Raw genomic sequence first — 23,002 nt, 5'->3', positions numbered from 1 at the left:
GGGACAAGAAGAAGGACCCAAATGACCCTTTGACCTCAATTTCATATTTTTTTGCTTTTGGGAGACAGAGAGAGAACCGTTAAGGTTAGAAGCACAATTTGACCTCAGGAACGTTCCTAAGGTCCTCCCGATCTGTGCAAGCCTAACATTGACCGTGTGGCATTAACCCTTAATAGTTAAAAGAAGGTGTTTACATCAAACAGTTTACAATGACATGTCTCCCCATAGGAATACATTTCCTGCTCCCCTAAATTCAACCTGAAGCCTATGTGGGTTAATAATGCCTTATGAACCTGTCTTCGATGACAATCCATCAGGCCACTATGAGGTCTACCTGTGTCGATTCTAAAGATTCGATTTTAAATCACCCTAAAAGTGTTTGCCATACCCAACCTGCAGTTTGAGAGAAATAGTGCATTCAACCCTATGTAAATCAGTGAGTTCTTAACGTATAGACTTAAAACTCAGGATTCCGTAAAAGCCACTCCAATGAGGATATGTGTTTACTTTCAGCTTCCTGTGCCAACCGGAAGTGCCATAATTGGTGTCAAAAGGGCTGTTTCGAATAGTTAAAAAAGTCAAATCTTTCCAAAACTTAATATATGTGAATAGGCAACCCTCATGAACTGTAAATCAGTCATTCATCCCATCAGATTTCAAGGAAAAATTTACACACCCACACAGAAAGGATGGAGGGACACACTGAGGGGCTTAGAGGCAGACAGTGCCTGCAATAGTTACTTTTGTTTGAACTTTTAAAGAACCGTCAGACCTAGAGTTCTGAAACTTTACAAACCTGTTCTAGAGCTCAGGTCGATTAAGCACGGTGAGTTATGTGGCTCTAGAAGGTTCTCGGACCGATAAAAAGCCTCGGTGCATTTGCATTGACTTCAATTCATTTTGAGCATTACAAAATGGTGACATTTAGAAAAGTCCCAGAGTTGCAAGACTAGGTGCATTGAAACCGGCTCGGCCCATAGAGACGGACCCCGACATTTCTGTCCGATAGCTCATTCAACGACCCCGTAGCAAGGCATGGAAAAAAGTGGAATTTCAGCACCAATTAAGGTTTTGCTCGGGCACCGAATGACCTATCGAGCCGAAACTTGGGATTCGAGGTCGCCTCACATAGGGCTAAACATAATGTGAAAACTGGACCCGCAGCTAGAACATAACTACGTATTATTTGTTTTATTATGGTTTAAATGGAAGGCGCTGTGAATTTTGGGCCTGCTCTGAAATATGTGATAGTTGGCTTCTAAACGAGTTGGAAAAAGTGAGTTTGGAGTCAGATGGTATCAGTTTGGTGTCTGAAAATATCTAATTGGCTGATGGACACTGACTTGCTAGTTGACTTTTGTGCATTTGCAATATGTTTCAACAGTGAAAAACCACCAAAATAGCATTCTGAAATCACCACTAAAAATGACATCACCATAGCCGTGCCGAGTTCAACGAGATGCCCCGCTTGACCGTAGCTTGCTCGGTCTGAGCGCAGCGACAGTGACAAGAAGATGACCCTTGACCTACATTTCAAGTCTTTTGCTTTTGGGAGACAGAAAGAGAACTGTTAAGGTTTAGAAGCACAATTTGACCTCAGGAACGTTCCTAAGGTCTCTGTGCAAGCCTAACATTGACCGTGTGGCATTAACCCTTAACAGTTAAAAGAAGGTGTTTACATCAAACAGTTTACAATGACATCTCACCCCATAGGAACACATTGCCTGCACCCCTAAATTCAACCTGAAGCCTATGTGGGTTATGAATGTCTTATGAACCTGTCTTCAATGACAATCCATCAAGCCACTATGAGGTCTACCTGTGTTGATTCTAAGCTTCCTGGAGCAACCGGAAGTGATAAAATCACCCTAAAAGTGTTTTGCCATACCCAACCAGCAGTTTGTGATATATAGTGAATTCAACCCTGTGTAAATCAGTCAGTTCTTAACGTATAGACTTAAAACTCAGGATTCTGTAAAAGCATACCCCGATCAGGATATGTATTTACTTATAGCTTCCTGTGCCAACCGGAAGTGCCTTAAAATGGGGTCATAGGTGCTGTTTCGAAGGTTTAAAAAAGTCAGATCTTTCCAAAACTTTAAATGTGTGAATCGGTCAACCCTCATGAACTGTAAATCAGTAATTTCGCTAAACAGATGTCAAAGAAAAGCTCTCTCACACACTCACACACACACACACACACACACACACACACACACACACACACACACACACACACACACACACACAGCAAGGACGGAGTGAAAAAGTATGGTGCTTAAAGACACACAGAGCCTTAAATGCTTTTAGGGGGGATCCAGACTTCCATACCCGCTCTGGGAGCACTATACTACCGCCCCAAATCAATGGGTGCTGGCCTGAGTGATTTATGGAGGTTTTCAAAAAAAAATCTGTTTTTTCCTCTGGAAAATATTTTATGTTTTTTCTTCTCGAGTCAATGGCCTGAGTGATTTATGGAGGTTTTCAAAAAATATTCTAAGTCCAAACTTTTCATGCACCTGGTATTTTTTTGGGGTTACCAGGCGTCATTTTTCAAAACGGTTGAAATTGCTTTTAGGGGGCATCCAGAGTGTCACATGACCGGATGAGGTAACTATTCTTGTTCTTCTTGTAACTTTCCGGTAGGCTAGAAGCTTTCCGGTGTTTTGCTGCTCGACACAGGTCGACGCAGGTATTGCACTTGATTTATCGTTATCGTAACCGTAGGTGCAGCCAAGTGGAAATACGAAAGCTTTCTAGCTATTTCGCACTGACGGTAATTTGAACACAAGAACGTTTCTAGTGAAAAGGTGCTTACACTCAGAGCCATGTATTTACACTCAGCCACCCTAGCCTTATTACGGGTTAACGTTTTGGTAATTTTGGTTGGCCAACAAAATGTAAGACTACAATGACTGCATACGTTTCCCCAAATGTTATACGAAAAAAAAATGTTTTGTTATTGATGGACAATGGCAAGGCTGCCATTGTATTTTCAGTTACATTCTGTTCAATAAAAATGGTTTACACGTTTATTTTTTAAGAAATACATGGAACTACAACCGAATAAAACACCATTAACCATCATGCATTGCTTACATTCATTCTATCCTGAAAAGTCTGTTCAGAAAAATCGAAAACAGTACATATAGGCATAAAACCACAATGTTTTAATAGGGATTAAATAAAGACAATATATATATATATATAACCTCTTATGGTTAAATGGTTAAAAAAAGACAAAATATCTATATATTCATAACGTAAAATAAATAAATACAGGCGATCGCGTCTATGGTTGTTGCAACGGCTTGTGTATCGCCTACTGGTTAAATTCGTGTCTTTTCGCACGAATTAAGTAGCACAGAAATTCGTGTATTATTTTCAAACGAATTGAACCACCCCAAAAATGCACAAAAACGCACGAAATCTGCTGAAATACATTTTGTACATATATGCGCGAATTGAATGTGAGGCTGGGCTGGACTATTTTCATACCTTACAATGTTTCATTATAGAGTTATCTTCATGCATTTTGAACAATGGGTGAATAATACTGTCAAAATAGCATATTGGCATTCATGTGAAAACTACAGTACAACAATTGTATGTACTGTGTGTTATTGAAAAACACAGTTCTAAAAGAGCACAAAACCTCCTATATGCATGAAAATGTATCCAAAATCATAAACACTATATACTGACAGAACATGCATAATCTAGGCCGTTGATTCAGAATCAACGTGAGGAAGAATACAGGCGTTCGTTTTTGTTTTCAGAACGAAGATGGTGGACAGCGCCAAACTGAAAAACAAAGGCAAACTGAACAACTGTGTACTCTCCGTAGCAGCAAAAACCATTTCAAGACATGAACAGTTCAAATAATTGCCAGAGAACACGTGAATAACGTACGTCAAAAACAAAAGTACAAGTAAAATGGAAAGATAAGGCAGACACTATTTATGAAACCACGGAACCATCTCAGCTGTAAAAATCTACCAATAAAACAGGCCATCAACGTGACGAAGAATTGATGCATTTGCTTTCAGTTCAGCGCCACGGTAGTGGACAACACCAACATGCAACAGTGAAGACAGACAGAATAGCACAAACTAATTCAAGACATGGACAATTCAAATAATTAATGAAGTTGTTAACGATTTCCAAAGGATACAAAAAATGGTAGGACATTGCAGGAAACATATTTATGAAACCACACAGCGGTATTATGCATAGGGCGTAGAAATCTACCAATGGGAGCTTATATGACGAATCCAAAACAATATCCTCACCTGTTGGCTCTCGAAAGTCCACGCACTGTCAGGTAAAGATGCGTCAATCACGTTAATCATGTCCTTAAAATCAGTGGTACTGTTGGGCTTAACGAGGGGGAAATCACTGAACTCCGATATTGGAGAGAGATACGACCTGAATGACTGACTCTGAGATAATATGTCCCCTCCCAGGACTTCTACATACTTAATAGGGCCATCAGTGTTGAGCTGGATCTGCAGGTTTCTGTTGGGATTCTTGTATCCGTCAGAGTCAGCCCGTCTGATACAGCAACTCGAACTGCTCCTACTGTTTCTAACGCACTTCACCACTAAGATGAGAAAAGTTAACAAAGACAAGACGGACACTGAGGCCAGAGAGATGATCAAATAAACGATGATTTTACTGTTTCTCCTGCTGGGCTCTGCTGTTTTCTGGCGGTATTCCGAGATGGGTTCTTGCAGCCCGTACTCGAACATTATATTGACTGTGACTGTGGTGGACTGGACCGGCTCCCCATTGTCCTTTATCTCTATAAGCAGCCTCTGAGAGGAGTCATCATGCTCTGAAAGAGCGCGTTTTGTCCTCACCTCTCCCGTGTAAAGATTCACACTGAACAGAGACGAGTCTGTGGCCTCCGTCAGCCTATAGGAAATCCAGGCGTTGTGGCCCGAGTCTGCGTCCACTGCCGATATCTTAGTGGCGAGGTGGCCTGCTTTAGCGGACCGGGTCATCTTCTGATGGGAGACAGAGGCCATGACAGCGGAGGGGTAAATAACAGCCGGGGCATTGTCGTTCTGGTCCAGAATAAAAACATGAACCGTGGCATTGCTGCTCAGAGACGGAGAGCCGTGGTCCTTTGCCTGCACCTGAATCTGAAACACCTTCAGTTTCTCATAGTCAAAAGAGTGCATGCTGTAGATGCTGCCGTTATCTGAGTTTATGTAAATATAGGAGGAGACAGACACGTCTTGTACTTTAGAGTCTAATATAGAATAGGAGATCTTAGCATTTTCTCCAATATCTGGATCTGTAGCGGACACTGAACACATTATTGATCCGGCAGCATTGTTCTCTCTGACATAAACAGTGTAAGACAGCTGAGAGAAAATTGGAGGGTTGTCATTCACGTCTAAAACTCGTACAATAACTTCCTTTTGTGAAGTGAGGGGAGGAGAGCCCGAATCAGAGGCGACAATTTTCAGCTTATATTCAGAAAGTTCCTCTCTGTCGAGTTTAGAGTCTGTAACTATTGCATAATTGTCAGCAAACGACGTTTTCAGTTTAAATGGATATGTACCTAATAAACTCACATGGACCTTCCCATTATCCACTGAATCTAGATCTTTCGCGCCTATCAAAGCAACAACTGTGCCTAAAGGAGCATCTTCTTTCACAGGGTTAGGTAAAGAGGTAAGGACTATTTCAGGTGCGTTATCGTTCACATCTAATATATCTATCTGAACAGAGCAGTGCCCTTCCAAAGAGGCCACGGCTTTGTCTGTTGCGCGGATATTAAATTCATAAGTGTGACTCTCTTCATAATCCAGACTGCCAGTCACAGTGATCTGTCCAGTCTCAGAGTCAATAGAAAACATTTCATGTATGAAGTCTGGCGTCTGCTCAGCAAAATAGTATTGTACCACTCCATTAGCACCATCGTCAGCATCAGCGGCTTTAACGATTATCACCACTGTACTTTCCGGTGAATTTTCTCGCAAAGAAGATTCATAAAGCGATTTCTCAAAGATTGGGGCATTGTCATTGATATCTACAACTTGAACAGTGACCTCCGTAGTCCCTGAACGGGCAGGGCTACCACCATCTATAGCTGTCAGCACAAGCTGATGAACAGCCTGTTTCTCTCTATCTAGTGCTTTTTGTAAAACTAACTCTGGTATTTTCGTCCCATCTCTACTTGTCTTAACATTTAAAACAAACAAGTCATTTTGATTTAATTTATATGAGCTGAGGGAATTGGAGCCCACATCAGGATCTTTTGCACCTGGAAGTGGAAATCGTGCCCCAGTCGCTGTAGATTCTGCAATATTAAGAACACGTTCGGTAGAAAGAAAGACTGGGCCATTATCATTGATATCCTGGACTTCCACCTCAACTCGGTAAAGCTGGAGGGGCTCCTCAATAACAACCTGCAGTGGTAACAGACAACTGGTGCTTTGTCCGCACAGACTCTCTCTGTCTATCCTCTCAATGACAACCAACTCGCCTTTTCCCAAATCCACACTGAAATACTGCTTATCAGCCTCGGAGGCTATCCTTAATTTTCGCACAAACATCTCAAATGCTTCCAAACCAAGATCCTTTGCTATATTACCAACTATAGATCCTTCTTTCAATTCCTCTGGAATAGTGTAGCGGATCTGCGCTTCTATTGTATTCCACAGCAGAAAAAACAACCAGAACGCCCCTTTAGGCAGAATATGTATCCTTACAATCCCCATTTCCAAAGAAGATGTACATTTGATGCAAACGAAGTTCTTGGATTGCAATACATCGCAATATTAAACAATTAGATCATGAACATTCCAGTATCATTCAAGAACAAAATATCGCAAAAATATTCCCATCCACTGATACGATGTGAGCGTAGCTCCGTCTCTCCCAGCTCTGTGCATTGCATGGGTTACTGTGCTGTGAGCTGGGGGAGGGAGTAGATCTCTTTGTACAAAGCTGCATGGTATTGGTGCTCAGAGATCCAATAGATTATGACTGGGACCAGTGCTGCATTAAAGCAGCAGTACAGGCCCAGGCTAAGGTAAATGACAAAAACCATGTACTATGCTCCTCAATCAGAAAAAAATTAATCAACTGTTTTTCCTAGGACGCTAATAAAAAAATGGAAGGCACAAATAGAAGTAGAATGAAACAAAATCATTCTGTTAGGTCTACTACTTTAAAAACAAAACATTCAAGCATAACATTTGGTCCCCAATATTTTGTGACGTATCCTATTGATTCAATAATGGTGTTTATTTTCATATTAAAACTGTAAATAAAGATAAACAATTCTCCAATGGTTTGTTTCCAAACACAAAACAACCGAGGTGTTTTACTAGTTGAGGTTTTAATGATGCAATGGAAAGGGGGGGGGGGGTGTATACAATGATGAAGTGGACAAATTTTCACTCAGAGGTCAGAAGCAAACCAGACAGCAACAAAACAATCACATCTCAGCCCGTCAGCAGAACTATTGACTTCCGTTTCAGGGCCTTGGACAGCACCAAGTCAGAGCTGCTACATGCTGACAGACCGCGCGCATGTTGATTTTGTCTCCCCACACCAGACGCGATCAGGACACGCAGGTTGAAATATCAAAACAAACTCTGAACCAACTATTTTAATTTTGGGACAGGTAGAAAAACATTAAACATTTATGGCAATTTAATTAGCTAGCTTGTGGTTGCTCAAATTTTATAACAGTTTTTTTATAGGACAGGGCAGCTCTAAACAACATCTCCAATATCGTCTCATTGATTGACTCCAGGTTAGCTGACTCCTGACTCCAATTAGCTTTTGGAAATGTCATTAGCCTAGGGGTTCACATACTTTTTCCAACCTACACTGTGAATTTTTAAATTATTTATTCAATATAGACAAGTAAAATATAATAATTAGTGTGTCACTAGTTTAAGCACACTGTGTTTGTCTATTGTTGTGACTAAGATGAAGATCAGATCAAATGTGATGACTATGCAGAAATCCAGGTAATTCCGAAGTGTTCACATACTTTTTATTGCCACTGTATTTTGTAACAATATGTGTAATTCTTTTTTTTAACCCATGTTTTGATTAATCTAAAACAGTTTGAATGAGGTGTTTTAGCTAAAGTTCATAGTGCGCTATGTGTAAAGTGCTAATCCCAAACTATCACCTCAACCTTATGCAGTTGTGAAGATCTGAAATGATTTGTAGTCAGGTGCAAGCTATCTGGATGTAACTTTGCCTCAGGAGGTAAGGTGTAGTTATAGCCAGAATGCTTACAGATTACATAATAATGAGCTCTCCAAAAGTGCCCAAGGAGTAGGGTTTAAGGGGCAATTTGAGTTTGAAGAAATTATAAAATGATAACATTTATTTTATTCAAAATAAAGGTTTTGAAGTTGAACACTTCGTTTCTTTTTGCATATTCTTTTGTATAGAAATAATAATTTGGAGTAAATTATCCCAAGTATGTTGAGGTAACTATTTGCATCAGCTTTTTAAGTATAGTTGTGAGTATATATTTGAGTAGTAGGAACCCAATTTAAATACATTTTACTAACCTGAGTACTAGAAGTAACTGAGCAAAAACATTTATAGATAAAACATAGAATATCAGTTATGATACTGATAAAATTCCGCAAATTAAACTTACAATATTAGTTTGTAACTGATTACAATAAGTATATCAAACTTAAAACATTAGTTCTGGGACTTGAAGGACTTAAGCAGGTCAAACAAAAAAAGAACTGTTCTGAACCTGATCAAATTAAAATTGAAAGGAATTTGTGAGATCCAGTTAGTTGTTTGCACTTAATATATTTGAGTTTGTAATTGTAACGTTCGTCGTTGGGAGACAGTGAGGAGGACCAAGGTGCAGAAGGGTAAGTATTCATTATCTCTTTTAATGAAAACGAATACTCAAACAAAAACAACAAAACACGGGAACGAAACGAAACAGTCCTGAACAGTGAAAATACAAACACAGAACAGAAAATAATCACCCACGAAACACAGGTGGAAAAAGGCTACCTAAGTATGATTCTCAGTCAGAGACAACTAACGACACCTGCCTCTGATTGAGAACCATACCAGGCCAAACGCAAAACACAACATAGAAAAACGAACATAGACAACCCACCCAACTCATGCCCTGACCATACTAAAACAAAGACATTACAAAAAAACGAAGGTCAGAACGTGACAGTTACTGTGCTGTGAGCTGGGAGAGGGAGTAGATCTCTTTGTACAAAGCTGCATGGTATTGGTGCTCAGCGCTCCAATAGATTATGACTGGGACCAGTGCTGCATTAAAGCAGCAGTACAGGCCCAGGCTAAGGTAAATGACAACAACCATGTACTATGCTCCACAATCAGAAATAAAAACTGTTTTAGGCTACATAACACTCTAATTAAAAAATAATGAAAACCACATTACTCTGGACATTGAAATTGAAGTACAATGCAGCAATATATTTTCTGTAAGAGCTACTGTTTCTTAAACAAAACATTTAGGCTGCGTTCGTAAATTCGCTCTGGCTATCTACTCCAATTTCTGAGCACTCTCGTCTGAGTGTGCCAGATTGCAGAATAACTGATGAATTTACGAACGCTCAACACCCATTGAATATGGCCGGTGTCAGTAAACGTCGGTAAAAAGCGTAATTCAATTGTTGCCAGCAGCACAGTTACAGTCACAAACGCTTTTGGTAAAAATGAAAACAGCATAACCAGCTCTTCTAGGGCAAGTCAAATAGTCAGAGTAAGAATTTCTCTCATTTGTGTCTGGAAGCACCTAGCAAGCTAGCCAACGTTAGTCAGTTAGCTTGAGTGCTTGACTGCCGTTGTGAGGTCAGAACGCTCGGATCAACCCTACTCCTCGGTTAGAGCGTCTAGTGTGTGTGCTCTGAACGCTCCGAGAGGGAAACGCTCTAAATTTATGAACTGACAAGCTGACAACGCTCTGAATTTAAGAACGCCCAGAGCGCACTCTGGCACTCCAGATTGAATTTGCTAACACACCCTTAAAGTAACAATGGGTCCCCAATATTTTGTGACGTGTCCTGTTAATGCAATAATTACGTTTTTTTCCCGATCAAACCCATAGAAAAGAAATTCATCTTTAGAAAAAAAAAATACTTGTGTACCCCGACCTTATTGGAAATTAACAATTTGATTCAATGCAATTCCCCCTCCTGCAAATCAAAAACGTACTTATCTGTTTAGCTTTTTGGTTTCTGGATATACCAATTCTACTCTTGGGCATTTAAAAAAAAAATCAGTGCACTTGCTTTCAACTTAAAATGCAATGTTGTAATGTAATAGGCCTACCCTGAACCCAAGTTAGATATTTGTCTATTAAAAACAGTAGGCATAACCACGCCCAGCGAGTCAGAATTGTAGCGTGATTGCAGAACCTTGGACAGCGCGGTCAGGCTGGCTATGCAACATGTGGTCTCATAAAGTTAAGAAGTTTGTAAAAACAACCACAAAACAAAGAAAGTTATTATCAACATATGACAACTTATTCAACTAAAGCATACAATATTTGCTCAAGTGTAGTCATTGACATATGAATAATATATTAGAACGGTGGGATAAACCACAAAAAAATGACAAAAAGAATTGGAACACTAGACAATTATATAACCCTAATATAAGCAGGAATTGTGCTCACCTGTTGGCTCTCGAAAGTCCACGCACTGTCAGGTAAAGATGCATCAAGCAGGTTTATCATTTCCTTAAAGTCAGTAGTGCTGCTGGGTTTAACGAGGGTGAAATCACTGAACTCTGACATTGGAGAGAGACACGACCTGAACGACTGGCTCTGAGACAACAGGTCCCCTCCCAGGACCTCCACATACTTAATAGGGCCGTCAGTGTTGAGCTGGATCTGCAGGTTTCTGTTGGGATTCTTGTATCCGTCAGAGTCAGCCCGTCTGATACAGCAACTCGAGCTGCTCCTACTGTTTCTAACGCACTTCACCACTAAGATGAGAAAAGTTAACAAAGACAAGACGGACACTGAGGCCAGAGAGATGATCAAATAAAAGGTGATTTTACTGTTTCTCCTGCTGGGTTCTGCAGTTTTCTGGCGGTAGTCCGATATGGGTTCGCGTAGCCCGTCCTCTAACAGTATATTGACTGTGACTGTGGTGGACTGGACCGGCTCCCCATTGTCCTTTATCTCTATAAGCAGCCTCTGAGAGGAGTCATCTTGCTCTGAAACAGCGCGTTTTGTCCTCACCTCACCTGTGTAAAGATTCACACTGAACAGAGACGAGTCTGTGGCCTCTGCCAGCCAATAGGAAATCCAGGCGTTATGGCCCGAGTCTGCGTCCACTGCCGATATCTTAGTGGCGAGGTGGCCTGCTTTAGCGGACCGGGGAATCTTCTGATGGGAGACAGAGGCCATGACAGCGGAGGGGTAAATAACAGCCGGGGCATTGTCGTTCTGGTCCAGGATAAAAACATGAACCGTGACGTTGCTGCTCAGAGACGGAGAGCCGTGGTCCTTTGCCTGCACCTGAATCTGAAACACCTTCAGTTTCTCATAGTCAAAAGAGTGCATGCTGTAGATGCTGCCGTTATCTGAGTTGATGTAAATATAGGAGGAGACAGACACGTCTTGTTCTTTAGAGTCTAATATAGAATAGGAAATCTTGGCATTTTCACCCATGTCTGTATCAGAGGCGGACACTGAGCGCAGGATAGATCCCGGGGTGCCATTTTCTTTAACATAAACAGTATACGAGGGCTGGGAAAACACTGGAGGGTTATCATTTACATCTAAGATTTCCACAGTCACGGTTTTTTTTGTAGATAAAGGTGGGTACCCTGAATCAACTGCGGTTATGACAACATCATACTCCGGGAACGTCTCTCGGTCTAATGTGCCGTTGGTCACCAGTGCGTAATGGTTGGAGACGGAGGGCTTCAGGGTGAACGGTGAGCCCGGTGTCATGTTTAACTTTACTTTGCCATTCTCACCACCATCTAAGTCTTTAGCGCTAATCAATGCAATAACCACTCCAGGGGATGAATTCTCCGGTATTGGACTGGTGAGTGAGGTTATAATAATTTCAGGGGCATTATCATTAACATCAGCAATCTTTATCTTTATACTGCATTGTCCCTCCATTTGTGGATTGCCTTTATCTTTTGCCATTATGTCGAATTTATGCAAATGTATTTGTTCATAATCAAGCTGCCCTTTGATAGTTACATCTCCAGTATTTGAATCAACATCAAGTAATGACATTATTGTATCGGGGGTTTGGTCTGCAAAGAAATACTCGATCACTCCATTTAGTCCTTCGTCAGAATCAGTTGCTTTGACGTTTAGAACCGTGGTGCCCACTGGTTTATTCTCAGCGACAGATACTTCATAAAATGGTATTTTAAATTGGGGTGCGTTATCGTTAATATCTAACACTATGACCGTGATTTCAGAGGTGCCAGATCGTGCAGGATTCCCTCCGTCTACAGCGGTGAGCACGAGCTTATGAACTGCCTTCTTCTCTCTGTCTAATGAAGTCTTTAGCACAAGCTCTGGTATTTTTGTGCCATCTTGGGTCTTCACATTTAACAAGAAATTATCATTATCACTGACACTATAGGACCGTAAGGAGTTTGAGGCTACGTCAGGGTCATGTGCGCTTTCCATTGTGAACTTCGCACCTGCAGTGATAGACTCAGCTATTTTCAAAACCCTGTCATTTGTAAGGAAACTCAGAGAATGATCATTTATATCCTGTATGTCGATTTCAATGCGATGCAGCTGTAAGGGATGTTCAACTATAACCTCCAATGGAAACAGACAAGGGACGCTCTCTCCACATAACTCCTCTCTGTCTATCCTCTCATTGACAACCAGTTCACCCTTTTCCAAATCCACACTGAAATACTGCTTACCAGCATCAGAGGCTATCCTTAGTTTACGGTCATAAAGCTCAGATATTCCCAAACCAAAGTCCTTAGCTATATTCCCAACAACAGAGCCCACGTTCAATTCCTCAGGTATGGTGTATCGAATCTGTGCCTCTATTGTATTCCACAGGAGAACATATTGATAAATCCAGAACACTTGCCACCTCAAAAGGCCACGAATACTCATTGTCCTTTGTTCCATTGAGTCAGTCTCCTGTTCGCAGGAAATACCATCACACAATATTGGAATAAAAATTCTTCACCGTAAACATTTCCACGAATTTCAAACAGAACGTGTTTTGTTTCCAGTCAGTGCATGAGTAGCTCCCAAATCTGAGCATTGTAGGCTAAGGGATGAGATGCTGAGGCTGAGGGGAGGGAGTAGATCCCTTTGTATGGCTCTACACAGTATTGGTGGAAAGAACACTCTGCTACAGACCAATCACTGATTCACTTGATCTTAAAGGCACACTATGTTTACACTGGAGAAGAACGCTTAAACCACAGAAACAGATGAGCAGCACAATGTTTTCACTCACAATAAAATATGTTACTTTGATTCACAAGTAATAAAGGTGCTACTTTACTAAACAGATGTGGTAATTCTATACATTCTCAATTAATTAATAAATAATGAATGCAAATATAGGCCTATATTTTGTTTATTATTATTAATAGTATTATTATTAATATTATTATTATAGCAGAGCTGTATCCTTTTAAGCCCTCCGTTTACTGTACTCTTTCTGCCGTCGTGTGACAATGAGAGTGAAGCACAGCCTAGTGGTGTTCTCATAGCGCGTCATAAGGAGCAGGAAGCCATCTCATCCCCTCACACACGTCTAATCCCAGTAGCCTGCTCAATCTGAACGGGAGGGGGGAGTAACGGGCTGGGAATGAAAGGATCGTGAGAGGAAAGTGAAGAGGAGGATAGAGGTTTCACGCACACATACACGCACACATGCACGCACACGAACACACACACACGATTTAGTAGTGTGTATTTACATAGCGGTAGTACATACACTGAGTGTACAAAATATTAAGAAAACATACACTTTCCTTGACATAAACTGACCAGCTGAATCCAGGTGAAACCTATGATCCCTTATTGATGTCACCTGTTAAGGGACTCTGGTGAATACATACAGGCTCAGATTTCTGACTTCCTGTTTTGATTTCAACTCAGGATTTTGCCTGCCAATATGAGTTCTGTTAATCTCACAGACATAATTCAAACAGCTTTAGAAACTTTAGAGTTTTTTCTATCCAATACTAATAATAATATGCAAATATTAGGAACTATGACTGAGGAGCAGGCCGTTTGATATGGTCACCTTTCATCCAAGCTACTCAATACTGCCCCTTCAGCCATAAGAAGTTAAATCCACTTCAATCAGTGTAGATGAAGGGGAGGCAGGTTAAATAAGGGTTTTTAAGCCTTGAGACAGTTAAGACATGGATTGTGTATGTGCCATTCAGAGGGTGAATGAGCAAAAAAAAGATTAAAGTGCTTTTGAACGGGGTCTGGTAGTAGGTGCCAGGCGCAACGGTTTGAGTGTGTCAAGAAGTGCAGCTCTGCTCTGTTATTCACGCTCAACAGTTTCCCGTATGCATCAAGAATGGTCCACCACCCAAAGGACATCCAGCCAAATTGACACAACTGTGGGAAGCATTGGAGTCAACATGGTCCAGCATTCCTGTGGAATGGGGGGGTGCAACTCAATATTAGGAAGGTGTTCCTAATGTTTTGTACACTCAGTGTATTTCATTATTTTGCTAATTTGCCTATCTAACTGATTGAGGAAGTATTTAGCAAAGATAGTTTAAATCTGTGTCTTTAGGCTATATAGATTTGTCCTATATGTCACGCCCTGACCTTAGTTATCTTTGTTTTCTTTATTATTTTGGTTAGGTCAGGGTGTGACAAGGGTGGTATGTGTGTTTTTGTCTGGTCTAGGGTTTTTGTATGTCTAGGTTGTGTGTGTAGTCTAGCCATACGTAGGTCTATGGTGGCCTGGATTGGTTCCCAATCAGAGGCAGCTGTTTATCGTTGTCTCTGATTGGGGATCCTATTTAGGTTGCCATTTTCCAGTTTGGTTCGTGGGTGATTGTCTATGTTGATGTTGCATGTCTGCACTCGTTATCATTAGCGTCATGTTCGTTTGTTATTTTGTATAGTTTGTAATAGTTTGTTTCAGTGTTCTTTAGTTGTCATTAAATAAGATGTATTCACATCACGCTGCGCTTTGGTCTCCTCACTACGACGATCGCGACACTATATGTGTCTTTAGGCTATATAGATTTGTCCTATCTGTGTCTTTAAACTATGTGTCTAACCACCACAATATCAATTCGTCCACACTGATTTTTACCGACAATAGGCTACGACCAGTGGACATAGATTATCTAAATCTCCCTGGAAACTGCGGGACCTCGAATTACAGCGTTAGATGAAAATAACGTTTTAATTATGAATCATGCTCATAAACCATATCACAGTGTCATGTAATATGGGCCAGGCCGACAAAACATAAATATAGTCGTATTTCATCACGATGATCAGTGGCAGAATAGGACCCACTTCTGCAGCACCACATTATTCAACCCATGAAAATAGGTGCGCTGAGGCAGAAAGGAGACCCAGACGCGCTGCACAGACCGAGCGGAGCATTTCAGCACCACGCGGGTGGACAGCGCCACACAGGCGGACAGCACACGCTGGTGCATGCGGCAGACAATAGGCAGCACGAGATTTGCATAAACAATGCGCGCCTGTTTCCTCTCACTGGAATGAAAAACTGCTTGGTAGCATTTCCTGAGGAAGAATACTAAATGAAATGGCCCCAAACCGCTATGTTCAAGGAACTGCGTATATATGTCTCCAGTTCATGCCACTATTTGTCACGTGACCAGATACTACTTTATCATTCATGACTGGGGCCTCAATAGCTGAATACATAAACAAGATGTAAAGCCCCTTCTATGGTACATAAAAATAATGATTGAATGGTCCTTTACCCAAAGGAAGATGTGATTGATACAGGTACCGACACATTCATTACATATATTTTAATTTCTCTCATACACTGCTCATGGGAATGTTCTCTCTTCCTTTCTCAGTAATGAGATAATTCAATGTCAACCAATAATAAGATGTTCAAAATCTGTAGGACTGTCTATGACATATGTATGATGAACAGTGCTGATCTTTCCCTTTACAACTCATACTTGTGTGTTAAACATGATCCTTTTGCAGGTTATATTGGTCTAAGCACGTGCGTGTGTGTGTGTGTGTGTGTGTGTGTGTGTGTGTGTGTGTGTGTGTGTGTGTGTGTGTGTGTGTGTGTGTGTGTGTGTGTGTGTGTGAGAGAGAGAGACAGAGAGAGAGAGAGACAGAGAAAGAGAGAGCGAGAGAGAGAGAGAGAGATAGAGGGGGATACAGAAAGAGAGAAGACAGGCTATGTGCTCACTGCCCACAAAATGAGGTGGAAACTGAGCTGCACTTCCTAACCTCCCGCCCAATGTATGACCATATTAGAGAGACATATTTCCCTCAGATTACACAGATCCACAAAGAATTCGAAAACAAATCCAATTTTGATAAACTCCCATATCTACTGGGTGAAATTCCACAGTGTGCCATCACAGCAGCAAGATTTGTGACCTGTTGCCACAAGAAAAGGGCAACCAGTGAAGAACAAACACCATTGTAAATACAACCCATATTTATGCTTATTTATTTTAACTTGTGTGCTTTAACCATTTGTACATTGTTACAACACTGTATATATATAATATGACATTTGTAATGTCTTTTTTGTTTTGAAACTTCTGTATGTGTAATGTTTACTGTTCATTTGTATTGTTTATTTCACTTTTGTATATTATCTACCTCACTTGCTTTGGCAATGTTAACACATGTTTCCCATGCCAATAAAGCCCCTTGAATTGAATTGAATTGAATTGAGAGAGAGAGAGAGAGAGAGAGAGAGAGAGAGAGAGAGAGAGAGAGAGAGAGAGAGAGAGAGAGAGAGAGAGAGAGAGAGAGAGAGAGAGAGAGAGAGAGAGAGATGAATAAAATCAGATTCATTAGGTCAGGACAGTGACTGTACCCACGGCACACAGAGACATACTTACCAAAACAGAAGAAGAGTTCAGACATAGACCCATCTGACACATTATCCACCACAGTCACTTAGTATGACCACTGTGTTGTAGAGCAATGAATGATGCTGAATATTAGCATCAAATATCACACTCTGCATGTGTAGTGTGGGTTCCATGTGTGGAACGACCATTGTATTATACTAGTGTTATCTTCACGTTCCCCTTATGCTTCATGAGTAGGGCCCTGAGGTTTCCTGGTCAGGTCCCTTTGTCAAGGAAAATTCAGGGGCCTATAATCATGAGGTCGGTGCATGAATGCCATTCAGGGAAACACAAGCATGTTTACCATAACCAAAGAAACATGTTTGCTATTACCAAACACAAAATATACTGTATCTTATAATATGTCAGTAATTATGCATGTTATTCGTATTGTTTTACTGTGTTTGGCCCTTACAATAGCTAACAGAACATAGTTAAATATGCAAGGGTGTGGATATCTCTGTAATCCACTAGTGAACAGAGGAGAGTATGTTTTTGTAATAAATATCACAATCTTCACAAACACCTGCCCCAGGAACAACACCATCTTCACTGAGGGTAATATACCCGCAGACAAAAAGATAGAGAGTTTCAGACACACATTTTCCCCTCCTGCTGAACTTGCCCAGCCCCACTGCAGCTTAGGGCTGGTGAAGACTGAAACATGGCCCATGGCAGGGGTCGCTTCCCAGTGCCTTCCCAGTGCCTTCCCACCAAACACCCCACAGACATTTAGCTGCACCCCCCCACAACTACTTAAATAATGGTGCAGTCTTCACCATGACTCAGCCAGTCGTCATGGCAACACATCCCACCTCTCCTCATGAAAATGAATATGTTATTGTTTCTGTGTTGTAGGGAAAGGGTGGGGTGGACGACTGCAAGCTGTCTGAGAACCACGCACAGAGAAACACATTCAATTCGAAGGATTGCGCCAAAGGGAAAGGCGACAGTGCAAATTAAGTGTTGATGGGCTGTGTACAGTGTAAGTTCATACTTAAAGATGAGCATAGCACACTTTGATTGCATTATAACTCTCTGTTATTACATAAAGCTCAGGAAAATCCAAAGCTATAAGAGTAAAGCCAGAGGTCTACTGTCAAACACAGTCTCTGTAAGGACAGGGTTTACTGTGGACAAGTGTTCTATAAAAACACATCTAGTCTATAGCTCACTGTATTAAGCTGTGGTGTTGAACCAAGCTAGAGGGCTATGGGGAGTAGAAATGGATACTGATGTGACATAGTGAAAAGCTTTTTGTTACAGGGAGAGAGATGGAGAAAGACAAAAGAGAGAAACAGATTGAGTGAGTTAGTGAGAGAGTGAGAAAGAGAGTGAGAGGAGGGGAAGAGAGCGAGATATACTTTCTAAATGAATAGACCCTGTGACTCTGTGTATGTGAGCGTGTACAGTACAGTACATCTCATCTGAAGACAATACTTTGATTGAACTGAAGAGGAACAGAAGCTAGTGCTGCAGTGAAACCTGCGTCCCACAGCCTTCCTCCTACTGCTGCATGATGAACAACAACACCTCCCTCCCTCTGCTTCCACACAGTGTGTTCAGCACCACTAACATACAGCCCAGTCACTGGCTGGTAAACAGACAAATACACACACACTGAGGACCCCCAGGTCCGATACGGAAAAGTGAGTGCTTGTGATGATGTGAAGGTCTGAGAGAAGGAAAGAGACATAAACAAGACTAAGATTGTATGTAATTACAGATGTATGGTTGTATAAGTGCATTGGAATATTAAATAAGTGCAACAGTGTAATGGGGTTAGGACAGATTGGTAGATGGATAGTTACAGAGGAAACAAAATGGAACACAACGTAGCTGTTTCATCACTCACAAACTACACACAAGTCCAACTGGGTCAGTATTGGATTGTGAAGCAGTTAAACAGGCCAGAGCATATGAGAACATAGTCAGGACAAACAGAGTACAGCCCACTTCCTGTCATCATGGTGTGTTGTGTAACTGTAGGAGTATGCTGGCGGCTGGCCTGAGTGGCATGTCACACAAGAAGTTAGGGGTAGACTAAATGACAGAAGAGATGTGGCTCTGCTTGTCAACTCTCTCTCTCTATGTCTGTTTGTCTCTCTCTATCTCTGTCGCTATCTCTGTCTCTATCTATGTCTCTATCTATGTCTGTCTCTCTCTGTCTCTCTCTCTGTCTCTATGTATGTCTCTCTCTATCTCTGTCTCTATCTATGTCTGTCTCTCTCTGTCTCTCTCTCTGTCTCTATGTATGTCTCTCTATCTCTGTCTCTATCTCTGTCTCTATCTACAGTGGGGCAAAAAAGTATTTAGTCAGCCACCAATTGTGCAAGTTCTCCCACTGAAAAAGATGAGAGAGGCCTGTAATTTTCGTCATAGGTACACTTCAACTATGACAGACAAAATGAGGAAAGAAAATCCAGAAAATCACATTGTAGGATTTTTTATGAATTTATTTGCAAATGATGGTGTAAAATAAGTATTTGGTCAATAACAAAAGTTTCTCAATACTTTGTTATATATCCTTTGTTGGCAATGACAGAGGTCAAACGTTTTCTGTAAGTCTTCACAAGGTTTTCCACACTGTTGCTGGTATTTTGGCCCATTCCTCCATGCAGATCTCCTCTAGAGCAGTGATGTTTTGGGGCTGTTGCTGGGCAACACGGACTTTCAACTCCCTCCAAAGATTTTCTATGGGGTTGAGATCTGGAGACTGGCTAGGCCACTCCAGGACCTTGAAATGCTTCTTACGAAGCCACTCCTTCGTTGCCCGGGCGGTGTGTTTGGGATCATTGTCATGCTGAAAGACCCAGCCACGTTTCATCTTCAATGCCCTTGCTGATGGAAGGAGGTTTTCACTCAAAATCTCACAATACATGACCCCATTCATTCTTTCCTTTACACGGATCAGTCGTCCTGGTCCCTTTGCAGAAAAACAGCCCCAAAGCATGATGTTTCCACCCCCATGCTTCACAGTAGGTATGGTGTTCTTTGGATGCAACTCAGCATTCTTTGTCCTCCAAACACGACGAGTTGAGTTTTTACCAAAAAGTTATATTTTGGTTTCATCTGACCATATGACATTCTCCCAATCTTCTTCTGGATCATCCAAATGCTCTCTAGCAAACTTCAGACGGGCCTGGACATGTACTGGCTTAAGCAGGGGGACACGTCTGGCACTGCAGGATTTGAGTCCCTGGCGGCGTAGTGTGTTACTGATGGTAGGCTTTGTTACTTTGGTCCCAGCTCTCTGCAGGTCATTCACTAGGTTCTGGGATTTTTGCTCACCGTTCTTGTGATCATTTTGACCCCACGGGGTGAGATCTTGCGTGGAGCCCCAGATCGAGGGAGATTATCAGTGGTCTTGTATGTCTTCCATTTCCTAATAATTGCTCCCACAGTTGATTTCTTCAAACCAAGCTGCTTACCTATTGCAGATTCAGTCTTCCCAGCCTGGTGCAGGTCTACAATTTTGTTTCTGGTGTCCTTTGACAGCTCTTTGGTCTTGGCCATAGTGGAGTTTGGAGTGTGACTGTTTGAGGTTGTGGACAGGTGTCTTTTATACTGATAACAAGTTCAAACAGGTGCCATTAATACAGGTAACGAGTGGAGGACAGAGGAGCCTCTTAAAGAAGAAGTTACATGTCTGTGAGAGCCAGAAATCTTGCTTGTTTGTAGGTGACCAAATACTTATTTTCCACCATAATTTGCAAATAAATTCATAAAAAATCCTACAATGTGATTTTATGGATTTTTTTCCCTCATTTTGTCTGTCATAGTTGAACTGTACCTATGATGAAAATTACAGGCCTCTCTCATCTTTTTAAGTGGGAGAACTTGCACAATTGGTGGCTGACTAAATACTTTTTTGCCCCACTGTATGTCTGTCTCTTTCTTTCTCTATCTCTGTTTCTATGTCTGTCTCAGCAACAGCGTCACATCTTTGCCTCCTGTTTAACCACAGAATCCTGCATAGATACTGAGGTATTAGATGTGTTAGAAAAACTTAGGACATGTTTTATGGTTGTGTGGTTGAGTGTGTGTGGTTATGTTCATGTTAGGGTCCCTGTCCCTGAATGTTTGCTGTTGGGTTCACGAGAACAGCAGATTTAGACATTCTGTATTGGTTGTTGTATTCAGGTGACTTCAAGTATGTTATATGCTTAGATTTTCAGAGAGAGGTGTGTGATGCAGTAACTAACTCTCCTCTCCAGCATCCCAGGGAGATTCACCTTAAGGACATGCAGGTTGTCATGGTAACACTCTGCAAACAACAAGTGCTGCAGATTCCTGACAGAAGAAATGTTGGTTATATGGTGGAGGACTTGTAAATAATACGCATGATAGTCTTGTGCTATTTCTGACTAGTAGTGTGTGTTTGCGCAAGCGCATGTGCAAGTGCAAGTGCATGCACGTGCTTCACAAAGAAAGAGAGACAGAGACAGATAGAGAGACAGAGACAGATAGAGAGACAGAGACAGATAGAGAGACAGATAGAGAGACAGATAGAGAGACAGATAGAGAGACAGAGACAGAGACAGAGACAGAGACAGAGACAGAGACAGAGACAGAGACAGAGACAGAGACAGACAGAGAGACAGAGAGACAGAGAGACAGAGAGACAGAGAGACAGAGAGACAGAGAGACAGAGAGACAGACAGACAGACAGACAGACAGACAGACAGACAGACAGACAGACAGACAGACAGACAGACAGACAGACAGACACATTGGTTACAGACAGAAAGATGGACAGACGGACAGACAGACATGCATACTCATTCTGAATACAGAGCAGATGCAGTGTTCATACAGGCATCAGTGTAACACTGCTGTGGAACGAAGCCCAGAGTCTGATAGAAGAGACTTATAAGCCCATTACTGCAGTACAGCAGCACAGATTATTAGAGTAGTGTGTGAGTGGGAAAGTGGGTCAGTGTGCCCAAGCGCTATGGTGTTTTACAGAGAGAGAGAGATGGAAGAGAAGAGAAAGAGGGCCAGGAGAGAGAGAGAAAGAGAGAGAGAGAGTGAGAGCGAGAGAGGGAAGATCGATGGGAGAGAGCAAGGAGAAGGCTCCTCAGAACAATGACTTGATAGTACTAGCAGTGAGTCAGTCAGGTCAGTCGATCAGTCAGGTCAGTCGATCAGTCAGGTCAGTCGATCAGTCAGTCAGTCAATCAGTCAGTCAGTCAGTCAGTCAGTCAGTCAGTCAGTCAGAAGAGACCTAAGGAAACTGATACAGTGAGTTTATAACATGCTCCTTTAACTACACACCTGCGGGGTAAATGAGAAGGGAATCAACTGAGGATCATAGTCACGGTGTTGCAGTGCATTTCACGAAAAAAATGTAACAGAATCATGACATCACAGGCTGCCTGAAGATGAGCCATCTGGCCTCACTAATACTTCTACATTTAACATTTTAAATGTTTAGTTATTTACAGACACTCTTATCCAGAACAACTTACAGGAGCAATTAGGGTTAAGTGCCTTGCTCAAGGGCACGACGGCAGATTCTTCACCTAGTTGGTTTGGGGATTCGAACCAGCAACCTTTCTGTTACTGGCACAACGCTCTTAACCACTAGGCTACCTGCTGCCCAAATGCGCTTAAGTTACTGATAGGCCAGCTGAGACGAACACAGAAACAGATAACACTCTAGTCAGCACCATGTAGTCCCTTCACTGATATATAGTAGGAGAACCCTTTACACATTATAAAGGTAAATGCCTACGAAGATGCATTGTGCGTATGTTCACCCCTTCATATAGATAGACAGAAATTACACAGATTGGAAGAGGGTCAAAGTATGCTTGCCTGTAGTCCAGCCACCAATACAACATACCACAGTTTGGACCATGCTACTAACATCTTTCAGTTGTAAATGTTAACTTGATCAAAGGCAAGAGAATAGGGTGAATGTATG

The 23,002-nt window shown here is 41.6% G+C and overlaps 1 protein-coding gene across 7 annotated transcripts in view; it reads right to left on the bottom strand.

Annotated features, from left to right (window-relative positions):
- The window catches only part of LOC139535640 (protocadherin gamma-C5-like), a 56,151-nt gene that overhangs the window by 30,872 nt on the left and 2,277 nt on the right, over window positions 1-23,002 (bottom strand). For 2 of the 7 annotated variants that reach the window (XM_071335293.1, XM_071335303.1), the window contains exon 1: window positions 4,293-6,601. The exons of 2 other annotated variants lie outside the window; for them this stretch is intronic. In XM_071335293.1, coding sequence (XP_071191394.1) covers window positions 4,293-6,569 — 2,277 coding nt within the window. In that variant the 5' untranslated portion in view covers window positions 6,570-6,601. Of the gene's footprint in view, window positions 1-4,292; window positions 6,602-10,669; window positions 13,450-23,002 lie in introns of those variants that run through there. 3 more of the 7 variants (XM_071335323.1, XM_071335251.1, XM_071335274.1) reach the window with 3 other exon arrangements.

Source organism: Salvelinus alpinus, chromosome 1, assembly GCF_045679555.1.
Source record: "Salvelinus alpinus chromosome 1, SLU_Salpinus.1, whole genome shotgun sequence".
NCBI lineage: Eukaryota > Metazoa > Chordata > Actinopteri > Salmoniformes > Salmonidae > Salvelinus > Salvelinus alpinus.
This window is presented reverse-complemented; position numbering and strand designations above follow the sequence as displayed.